Below are 11,772 nucleotides of genomic sequence, written 5' to 3' on the forward strand. Positions count from 1 at the left end.
TTCGGGAGGCTGAGGCAGGAGAATCACTTGAACCCAGGAGGCAGAGGTTGCAGTGAGTTGAGATTGTGCCATTGCACTCCAGCCTGGGCAACAGGAGTGAAACTCCATCTTAAAAAAAAAAGATTTATTGTGTAATTACCATTTACATTTGGGGAAATGAATCAGATATGGTTTCTGCTCTTAAAGAGTTTACAGTTTAGCAGGAGGGGCCTGGCAAGGATACAAATAAGTGAAATCAACTCTTAAAAGTGCTATAATAGCATATGAATGAGGATATAAGGAAGGCTAAGAGGAAGTAACTAAATCTTCTTGGGGTCAGGAAATGCCTTTCAGGAGACAGTGGCCTGGGACAGTTCCTCAAATATAAAGTACTATGTTCTGTGTCATGTGTCTTACTATTTGTGTCTGCTGACAATCTCTGACCCTAATTTCTGGATGTAGGAATTAGCATCTTGTCCAAATAACAAGACCAATTATCACTTACTGAGGGCTTACCACGCTGTAAATGCTCAATATTGTAAATGCTTTACTGTATTGACTCATTTAATCCTCAAAACAACCAACCTATGGGGTGAATATTATTATTATTATTATCTGCATTTTATAGATAAGGAAACTGAGGCTTATAGAAGTAAATATCACCCAAGGTCATATAGATGGTATGTGCAGGAGCCAGGACTTGAACCCAGGGTGTATGGTTCCAGAGCATTGGCTCTTAATCATTAGACCATGAGATATTTCTATAGGTGGGCTTGGGGAAGATCAGCTGCCAACGGGGTTATCTGAGGGAAAACTCAGGCAATGCAGACACTTACGGAATAGTGATTATTGCTCCTCCCAGGGAGAATGAATTTGAGTCCTGTACAGTCACATGGCAGTGACATCTAGAGATGAGTGAGGAAAAGCAAAGAACAGATGACGAAAAAGGAAAGAGGGAGAGGAATATAGGTATAAGAACAGCAACTTTGCCAGGCGCAGTGTCTCACGTCTGTAATCCCAGCACTTTGGGAGGCCGAGGCGGGTGGATCATGAAGTCAGGAGTTCAAGACCAGTCTGGCCAACATAGTGAAACCCTGTCTTAACTAAAAATACTAAAAATTAGCCTGGTGTGGTGGTGTGTGCCTGTAATCCCAGCTACTTGGGAGGCTGAGGCAGGAGAATCACATGAACCCAGGAGGTGGAGGTTGCAGTGAGCTGAGATCGTGCCACTGCACTCTAGCCCAGGCAACAGTGCAAGACTCTGTCTCAAACAACAACAACAAAAACAACAACAACAACAAAAAACCAGCAACGTTACAGAAGTGGAATAACAGATGCCTGCTCTTTTCAGTTTCTTTTTTTGTAATTACAAAATTAATTTGTGTACATTGCAAAATTCAGACAATATAGAAATGTGCAAAGAAAAAGTTAAATGTCCCATAAGAATATTGTTAACATTTTGTTGTAAACGTTTTCAGCTTTTTTCCCATGCATATATATTATAAAAAATGAAATTATCCTAACATTGTTCTATGGCTTTTTTGCTAAATTAATAAATGGGAGGCCAGGCGCGGTGGCACATGCTTGTAATTCTAGCACTTTGGGAGGCTGAGGCGGGCAGATCACCTGAGGTCAGGAGTTGGAGACCAGCCTGGCCAACATGGTGAAACTCCATCTCTATTAAAAAGACAAAAATTAGCCGGGCGTGGTGGTGCATGTCTGTAATCCCAGCTACTCAGGAGGCTGAAGCAGGAGAATCGCTTGAACCCAGGAGACGGAAGTTGTAGTGAGCCAAGATCGTGCCACTGCACTCCAGACTGGGTGACAGAGCGAGACTCTGCCTCAAAAAATAAATAAATACATAAACAAACAAACAAATAAATAAATAAATAAATGGTAGCTGTGTTTGTCTACGATGCAGGTATAATTCATTCTTTTTAACAACTTTGTAGTATACCATAATTTATAAAGTCAACTTATCTTTGCACAGTTGTATTTCTCCTTCTTTTTTTTTTTTTTTGAAATGGAGTCTTGTTCTGTCGCCCAGGCTGGAGTGCAGTGGTGCAGTCTTGGCTCATTGCAACCTCCGCCTCCCGGGTTCATGCAATTCTCCTGTCTCAGCCTCCTGAGTAGCTGGGATTACAGGCACACACCACCATGCCCGGCTAATTTTTTGTATTTTTAGTAGAGACAGGGTTTCACTATGTTGGTCAGACTGGTCTCGAACTCCTGACCTCATGATCTGCCTGCCTCGACCTCCCAAAGTGCTGGGATTACAGATGTGAGCCACCACACCCGGCCGCATAGTTGTATTTCTATAGGGGATCACTCTTTAAACTTTTCTGCATTTTGAAATTTCTGCAATTTTAAAACTTCAAATGTTTAAATTAAATTTCAGCTTCTAAATTAAGATTTTTATAATGTGGGCCAGGCACAGTGGCTCACACCTGTAATACCGGCATCTGGGAAGGCTGAGGTGGAAGGATCGATTGACGCCAGGAATTTGAGACCAGCCTGGGCAACATAGTGGGACCCCGTCTCACAATTTTTAAAAAATAAAAAATTAGGCCGGGCATGGTGGCTCATGCCTGTAATCCCAGCACTTTGGGAGGCCAAGGTGGGCAGATCACGAGGTCAGGAGATCGAGACCATCCTAGCTAACACAGTGAAACCCCGTCTCTACTAAAAATACAAAAAAAAAAATCAGCCAGGTGTGGTGGCAGGTGCCAGCTACTCTGAAGGCTGAGGCAGGAGAATGGCATGAATGTGGGAGGTGGAGCTTGCAGTGAGCCGAGATTGTGCCATGCACTCCAGCCTGGGTGACAGAGTGAGACTCCATCTTAAATAAATAAATAAATAAATAAATAAATAAGGTGGGCATACTGGTGCACACCTGTGGTCCCAGCTACTCCAGATGCTGAGGTGGGAGGATCAGTTGAGCCCCTGATGTCAAGGCTGCAGTGAGCTGTGATCCCACCACTGCACTCCAGCCTGGGCAACAGAGCCAGACTCTGTCAAAAAAAAAAAAATTGTAGTAAGTATTACTTTTTTCCTTCAAAAAAAGGGATCACTCTTTGCCAATTCAGATTCTGGTATAGTGGCTACTTATGGGACAGATACTGAGAAGATAGAATCCAATGAACAGGGTGACTGGTCATGGGGTTTATAGGTTTATAATGCTCCATATATTCTGGCTCATGTGAATGACAGGGATGTGAGTCTGAAGTTCAAGGGCAAGGTCTGGCTGGGTAGGCTGAAGTCTTAGCAGAGTGAATGTGGTGACCCACGAATCACAGAGTACCAGGGTCCCAGCCAGGGGCTCTGGCTGCACTTCAAGAAGCCTATAACCCATGGAGGGGGCGAGGCTGGTCCTATAAGTATCTCACATACTGTATGGGTATTCATTTTGTTAATGTCTATCTACCTCAGTTAGGTTGAAAGCTACAGAAAACAGGTTGCGTGTGTGAGTGTGGGTGTGCCCGAACACTGGCGTTTTTATTCACTGCTGAATCCCCACTGCCTAGAACAGAGTATGATATCCAGCAGACATTCAACAAATGTGTTAAGTGAAGGAATGACTGAAGCTAAGGACGTGGGATGCATGTCACTTAAGGGGCAGGTAGAGGACAGAACAGAAAGGAGAAGATCTGAGAGGCAGGAAGCACACCGGGGTAAAGGATCGGGTATGGGAGGAGTGCCCACAAGTTTAAGGGAGTCCTCAGTAGTGTGGCCAGCAGAGGCCGACTCAGCACAGAGGCCCCGAGTCAGCTGGTTTTCTCCTTGTACAGATGAGGAAGCAGAGTTGCTCTTCTAGAGATTAGACACGCTTCCTAAAATCTGCGCATGAATGGCCCAGTCAAGATTGTAATTTGTGATACAAAGGCACCCCAAAGCCGGGTGACTTTTGGCTTTATCATCTCCACGGAACAACTATTCAGCGGTCTGCCGCAGTCGTTCATTGATATATGCAATATATAACGGATGTGTCTAGAGAAATATAGACAGGTGCTACAGATATATGCCACATGTTGTGTGGTATGTGTGGTATTTGCATATGTGTGTGTATGGATAGAGCGTCCTTCCACTAGAATGTCGGGCCCACTTTGGCATGATGGGCTGTTTTTCAGCTGCAGCCCCAGATCCTGGAACAGCGCCTGGCACCTGGCAGGTGCTGACGCGTGCCCAGCGCTGAGTCCCCGGCACCGTCCGCAGACGGTGAAACTCACTTCCAGAGATGAGTGCTAGGATGCTTGCCCACACACCTGAGCTACTTCCACTTCTACTTCTCTTGGTTGGGCCTGGCTCTCTCTTTTGTCCTTTCCAGTACCTTTTCTGTCCTGAGAGCTGAGAAGCCAGGGCTGCCTGCCCTGGACTGTGTGCTTGAGAGGCCCATCTCTGGCTGTCCCCCTGCAGTCTTTCCCACAGAGTAAGAGACCACAGGGCCAAGATGATGTGCCCCGTGCCCCACCTCCAGGTACATGGGACTCCAAAAGCATGTGCCCACATGTCCTGAGTTCATTCCAGGGCCTATGCAGTCTTCTTCTTTAAATGTATCTTCCCAGGGCTGACTTAAAAGGGTAGCTATGGTGCGGGGAGGAGGAGGGAAGTGGAGGGAGGCTTGGCAAACAGGCATTTCTCCAATTTTCCACAACCGCCAACCGCCACGTTACCTGCTGCAGCTGGTCCACGAACTCCTCGTGGCGCTCATTCTCGCTGCCGCGGGCCTTGATCAAGCTTGAGCTCACTTCGTCGCCGATGACCTCGGCAGAGTACAAGTTGCGGAAGACGCCAGTGAGCAAGTGCGAGATATCTTGGGTGCGCAGCGAGGAGGGGCGCAGACGAAGCCGCTGAGGCTCGGGACGCGGCGCCAGCGCAAGCTGCGTGAGGCGGCGGGGCCGGGCTGCGAAGCTGTAGTGGAAGCCCTCGGAGTAGGCGAGGGAGGAATACAAGGAGGACTTCCAGGTGGGCTGGCTGGGGCTGCTGGACCCGGCTGGTAGCGAACTTGGCGCCCACATTGTCCCCTGGCACTCGTTGGTCCAGGACACTAAAGACCTCCGCGTTTTGGAGCTCCCGGTCTCCATGGCAACTGAGACGCCGCTAACTCCCTGCGGCACTTCTGCTTCCGGCCCCACCCCTTCCGCCTTGCCTTTCTCTCGGATCACGTCATCGCTGTGGTCATTGTAGACATTTGCATCTTCAGCATTGTCCTTTTAAAAGTGAGCTTACTAAGTGTGAGGACCCATGGAGAAAGGTTTAATTGACACAGCCAGGCCTGTCTGCAAAACCTTGTACCTACCTACCTTTATCCATTCTTTAATTTGTTAAGCAACTGTTCATTCACTCATCATACTTATTGTGTAAAGATTGTGTTTCAGGTCTGTGCTGGTAGCTGAAGATAGCAAAGAAGTATGATGCTGCTTCTGCCTTCAGGAAGTGCACAGTCGTGTATGTGTGTGTTTGTGATGAGGGCGGTGGGTGTGGAGGTAACAGTAAAACAACTGTACTTTAGTGGGTTAAGGCCAAGGTGGAGATAAATATTGGTTGTCATGGAACTACAAAGGAGGACAGGAACTTAGTCTGTAGAAGGAGCGATTACTTCCTGGAACAAATGAAAACCAAGCAGAGATTTCAAAGAATGAGCAGACTGAACATCATTAGTCATCAGGGAAATGGAAATTAAAACCACAATGCAATACTACAGTTAGTAGAATGGCAAAAAAAAAAAAACAAAAAAGTACTTAAATAAGAGCCAGGTGTGTGTGATGGCTCACACCTGTAATCTCAACATTTTGGGAGGCTGAGGCAGGAGGATCACTTGAAGCCAGGAGTTTGAGACCAGCCTGGGCAACATAGGGAGACCCCATCTCTACAAAATATTTAAAAATGTGGGAAAGACTGAATGAAATTCAGGAGGTGTGGAACTTTAAGAGTGTGAGGGTGGAGGAATGACACTGATAGGTTAGAGCCAGATCATAAGTGGGTTGGTAGGCCACAATAGGGTATTTGGACTTTATTTTGAGGGCAGTAGGAGGTGCATCAAGGGTCTTAAGCTGGGGCATGTCATGGTCAGCTCTGTTTTACTAAGATCATTCTGACTGCTATGAGAATAGATAGGAGAGCAAGAGGCATCAGGAAGTTCAGTTAGGAAACTAGCACAGAAGTTAGGAAAGAGATGAAGGGAGATTGGATGAGAGAGAGGGAACTGGATTGGAGATAGATACAAAAAGTAGAATTGACAAGACTTGCTGGTGGATAATGGGAGGTAAGAAACAGGCACCAAGAATGACTCCCAGGTATCCTGTGTGTGGAATCAGGGGGGTGATGACAGCATCACTGAGATGGAGAAGAGGACTGCATTTGTCCAGGGCAGCAGCATGACATCACATTGACTGTTGTCATTTGCACACCATGGCTTTTGCTCACAGGTGATACAACCAACCACTTTCTACTCCATGGTGAGTTTGCTTGCCTTACACCCTGAAACCCACTTCCAGAGATGAGTGCTAGGATGCTTGCCCACACACCTGGGCTACTTCCACTTCTACTTCTCTTGGTTGGGCCTGGCTCTCTCTTTTGTCCTTTCCAGTACCTTTTCTGTCCTGAGAGCTGAGAAGCCAGGGCCGCCTGCCCTGGACTGTGTGCTTGAGAGGCCCATCTCTGGCTGTCCCCTGCACTCTTTCCCACAGAGTAAGAGACCACAGGGCCAAGATGATGTGCCCCGTGCCCCACCTCCAGGTACATGGGACTCCAAAAGTATGTGCCCACATGTCCTGAGTTCATTCCAGGGCCTATGCAGTCTTCTTCTTTAAATGTATCTTCCCAGGGCTGACTTAAAAGGATAGCTATGGTGCAGGGAGGAGGAGGGAAGTGGAGGGAGGTTTGGCAAACAGGCATTTCTCCAATTTTCCACAAGCATGCAAGGCCCCCAGTGGTGCAGGAAGGAGCTGTGGGTAGGAAGAAGGGTGCAACAGTCTAGGGGCCTCCATTGCTCTAATGTGGCAAATGTGGTCTTGTCATTTAGGAGCAGTTCCGCTTGTGGAGGCTCTCTGGCCCCCTTCCCTGTTATAGGGAAGGACAGGACAATGGACTCTTGCCATTACTTTTGGCTTCTCCACCCTGCCTCTAGACAGCCTCAGAGACAGTCACAGAGTCTGACTAGCCTGGGAGAGGTCTCCCTTTGTATGACCCCTCCTCCCTCTGGCTCCAGGCTAAGGTCACCAGCAACCCTCCTGTCTCTCCAGTGGCAACAGCCACCCCTCAGTCCTCATCTCAGCAGCCTCTGGTGCTGCTGCCCATTCCCTCTGACTGACACACTCTCTTCCCTGCCTCCCTGTTTCTTCTGTGCATCACCTATCTCCACCCTCAGGTCCCTGTTCTACCAGTATCTCTCTGCTTGATAAACTGGATTCATCCCTGATTCTACCATGCCCAGCATTCAATTTCTGTTTGCTCCCTGGCTAACTGGAGAAATGAATGGCTGTGACCCTGCACTGGTAACAGAGCTCAGGTCACTTTTGGAACCACTCTTCAGTTCCCCTCCCCTGGGGACTTCATCGGCACAAAGGGAATTCCTTGTGAGTTGCTGTCTTCATTTTATAACCTGCTCTATTGACCACATTCTTGTTTGTTTGTTTACCTCTGGGTTCCCACACACATTTTTGGCCTTTACATTTTTTTTTCACTGCTTTTTTCTTTTTGAGACAGGTTCTCACTCTGTCACCCAGGCTGGGGTGCAGGAGTATGATCACAGCTCATTGCAGCCTCAACCTCCTGGGCTCAGGCAATCCCCCTGCCTCAGCCTGCCGAGTAGCAGGGACCAAAGGCGTGCACCACCATGCCCAGCTAATGTTTAAAATTATTTGTAGAGACAAGGTCTTCCTATGTTGCCCAGGCTGGTCCCAAACACCTGGATTCAAGCAATCCTCCTGCCTTCACCTCCTAAAATGTTGGGATTACAGGCATGAGCCACTGCACCTGGCGTTTGGCTTTTTCTTTTAACTTTTAAATACATTTCATAGTTTCATGGATGTCCAACTTTTTTTTTTTTTTTTTTTGAGATGGAGTCTTGCCCTGTCCCCCAGGCTGGAATGCAGTGTTGCAATCTTGGCTCACCGCAACCTCCCCCTCTCGGGTTCAAGCGATTCTCCTGCCTCAGCCTCCTGAGTAGCTGGGATTACAGGCGCGCGCCACCACGCCCGGCTAATTTTTGTATTTTTAGTAGAGACGGGATTTCACCATGTTGGCCAGGCTGGTCTTGAACTCCTGACCTCAGGTGATCCACTGACCTCAGCCTCCCAAAGTGTTGGGATTACAGGCCTGAGCCACCGTGCCCAGCCTTAAAAGGTGAATTCTTACAAGGCCCAACAGGACTTGGTCCCGGTTACCTCTTTCTCCTCCCATGATCACCTTGTCCCCACTTCCCCGTTCCCTTGCTCTCTTAGCTCCAGCCACACTGGCCTTGTCCTCCTTGCTCGTCCTCCAGCATACCAACACCCTCCTGCCTCAGGGCGTATTTCCTGTGCCTGGAATCTTCTGCCCAGATATCTCTAAATGTCTCAGTCCCTCACTTCTGTCAAGGCTTTGCTTGAATGTCACCTTTCCCATAAGATCCAGCCTGATCAACCCCTTTAAAATTTAATTCTGTCAGGCAGGGTGGATCGCTTAGGGTCAAGAGTTCAAGATCACCCCGGCCAACATGGTAAAACCCGTCTCTATTCAAAATACAAAAATTAGCCGGGTGTGGTGCCACACACCTGCAATCCCAGCTACTCAGGAGGCTGAGGCAGGAGAATCACTCGAACCTGGGGGGCAGAGACTGCAGTGAGCTGAGATCACACCACTGCACTCCAGCCTAGGCAACAGAGTGAGACTCCATCTCAAAAAAAAAAAAAAAAAAAAATTAACCCTATCCCATTCCTGACCTTCTTTATCCCACTTTTTTCATTTTGCTTATTATCTGCTAATATACTATACAATTCATTTCTTACATTTGTTAAAATGTCTCTTTTCTTTCCATTAGAATTTGGGCTCCAGAAGGGCAGGGGTTTTTGGTGTGTTTTGTTCACAGTTGATTCCCAAGCCTGTAGAACAGTGCCCACTACACAGTAGCTGCTCAATAAATATTTGTTGAATAAGTGACATAGCAGAACAGTTTTCAAATGTGGGTCTCTTCAGTTCACAGACCCCTTAAGTGTGCTTCCTCCCTCAGGTGAGTTACCCTCTGCCTCCTCCTTCAGATAAGGGTCTGAGGGCAAGTTTCCTGTCTGTTCCCCACACAAGCACTATATTCTGCCTCTGGGGTGGAGGTGAGCATTGGGACTCAGTCCACAGTGAAATAAACATCACAGTTACATTCACAAAGGAATACACAATAAAATCCCACAAATATAATTATGGAATAGTAACCCCAAATAATCCCATACTGTCCTGGGACTACGAGCAGGTCCAGCAGCCTCATAGTTCACTATGGCATCCTGGATCCCTGCAAGGTCAGGACCTGAGGATCTGACCCTGCATGACCTGAGGACTCTCACTTTGCCACAGCTGCTCCCTTGGGAGGAGCTTTTCCTTCACTTTTCCTCCTGATGCATCTGGACTTGGGCCCATGACCCTCTGGAGGGAGCTCCTATGGGGGTTTCGCAGCCCTCAAAAGCAGCAGTGGCATGACCTTAGACCAACAGCCTCAGGCTGGGCTCTGGCCACCCGGATCTGTACAGAAGGCCAGGCAGAGGATGGCTGTGGGAATATGGGATTCTGGTGGCCTTCTAGCAGGTACTTATTTGTGCCCTGTACTTGCCATCCATTATTTCTGCCAATTCTAAGGATGATTATAGCTCCTGACTGAGGAGCTCAGAGAAGGGAAGTCACTTTTCCAAAGTCTTAACAGCAGGAAGCTGCAGAGCCAAGATTTAAACAGCCCCTTCACCCCATATCCTGAAGCAGAGGCTCTAAAGACAGGGAGGGGGCAGAATAAACCCCATTCACCTCACCGACCCAAGCTGGGCTAGGTTTGCATTTCATGGGGGAGGGACTAGAAAGGGCCAGCCCTGAAGCACGCTTGAAGCCTGACCATCCTGAAAGTTGGCATTCTTGGGTGATAATATCCCCTCCTCAGGCCTCCAGAGAAAGTGGTGGTGGAGAGGCCAAGGGAAGTGGCTTGAGGCAGGCACTGGTGCCAACACTAGGTCTCTCTTCCCTGTCTCCAGTGATCCCAGAAGCTCCATCACCCCATCCACCCTCACACAGACATGGAAGACTGGGCATGGTCAGGACAGTGAGATACCAGAAACTCCCCCATTAAAGAACTAGTCTTTAGGGCATGTGTGGGCCCTCTCTGTACCCAAGCTAAGCCTGCCAAATAGCCCTCTGAGTCACCGGGATCTCAGGGCATCTTGCACAGGCAACTGAGAGCTGGGTTTTGAGGAGGGTAATTTAGGCACCTGGCCAGGGCTGGGCCCACAGACGGCCCTGGGAGTTGAGGGCAGAGGGAGTGAAGGCAAAGGGAATGGAATTCAGCAACTTTGTGGCTTGGTACAAAGCCTTTTTGCCTACTCTGAGCTCCAGCCCCTCCACACACGTTCAGTCATACCACACAGGCTTACCCCAGCAGGAACCAGCAGAGCACCTCCCAGCCTGTGAGAGCCAGGAGGGGCTGATAGCTAGGGGAGGACAGGAGAGGACTGGAGTGAGGGCTGACCCACGGCTCTGAGCAGCCGCCGGGTTTCTCTATGAGCAGGGCGGGGCCCAGCCCTCATGTCTGGCAGAACCTGGTTGCGTGTGCCAGCTCTGAGTCAGCAGTGCCCATCCTGCCCAAGAACCCTGGGCTAGGGAGGAGGCTGCAGCTCCTATGTCTGTGCCAGGGGCCAGAGGAGGGATTCTGTGAGGTGGGTTTGGAGCATGCAAAGGAAGAGCCTGGCTGCAGCCCCCACCATGGTACATAGACAAAGGGAAAGGAGAGGCTCCCAGGTAATGTCCTGGCTTGGGGCCTGGGGCTCAGAGTTGGGAGATGATGTGAATACATAGGAATGATGACTGAGATGAAGCCATGTCCACTCCTGGTGTCAGAGTTTCATTGTGACGCAGCCTAGGAAGAGAAGGGGGGCTTGAGGAGGCCTGACTTGCTGAGTACAGGGGCTTGCAGGCTCCAGGAGTATCAGAGGTGCAGGAGGTAGGCTCCAAGGCATGAGGAGGCCCCCAGAGGGCAGAGAAGGGGACCCTTCTTCCCCACTGGTCCCCTGTATGGAGGTCCAAAGCGATGCCTGCCAGTGTGGATTTGCTCATCCCTCAGCAAACATGGAGTGTGGCCCTGGGCAGAAGGGAAACCAAGGAGGGACCTGATAGGCCTGCCCAGAGCAGGGGTGTTCGCACTGCAGGACAGGATTGGAGCTGAGTGCCAGGTAAGGGGTGAAGCCCCGTCTGTGGAGAGGGGACATGTAGAGCAGGGGGCTCTCCAAAGCCTGGAAGTCCTGATCCACTTTTAACCCCCAGAACCAGAAGACTGTCCTTCAGCTGTTTCACATCCCTTATTCAAGGCCACCTAGAGCCCAGAAGAGGAGGGATTGGGGTGAGCCCAGCCCCCTCCCCGCAGAGCTGGTCCAACTAGCTTTGCCTGACTCTTACATTGGCCTTATCAGCCCAGGAGGCCTGGGTGGCTTCACTGGGGGGCCTGGCACCCCCCATCCTGGGAGGCCCTCTGGGGTCTCTCTAATACCAAGAGCCCAGTTTTCCCAAGGGACTCTCCAAAGGGGTGGTGGGCAACAGGATCCAGGGACCCTCCCAGGGTCTGTGGTGGGA

General features: G+C 49.4%; 1 protein-coding gene across 7 annotated transcripts in view; it reads right to left on the reverse strand.

The window, feature by feature from the left end:
- DLEC1 (DLEC1 cilia and flagella associated protein) overlaps positions 1–11,772 on the reverse strand; it is a 92,179-nt gene that overhangs the window by 75,207 nt on the left and 5,200 nt on the right. For 5 of the 7 annotated variants that reach the window (XM_030812118.1, XM_030812122.1, XM_030812117.1 and 2 more), the window contains exon 1: positions 4,650–5,661. The exons of the other annotated variants lie outside the window; for them this stretch is intronic. In XM_030812118.1, the coding sequence (XP_030667978.1) occupies positions 4,650–5,060 (411 nt within the window). In that variant the 5' untranslated portion in view covers positions 5,061–5,661. Of the gene's footprint in view, positions 1–4,649; positions 5,662–11,772 lie in introns of those variants that run through there. 7 annotated transcript variants of the gene reach the window in all.

The sequence above is a fragment of the Nomascus leucogenys genome, chromosome 4, assembly GCF_006542625.1.
Source record: "Nomascus leucogenys isolate Asia chromosome 4, Asia_NLE_v1, whole genome shotgun sequence".
Classification (NCBI taxonomy): domain Eukaryota; kingdom Metazoa; phylum Chordata; class Mammalia; order Primates; family Hylobatidae; genus Nomascus; species Nomascus leucogenys.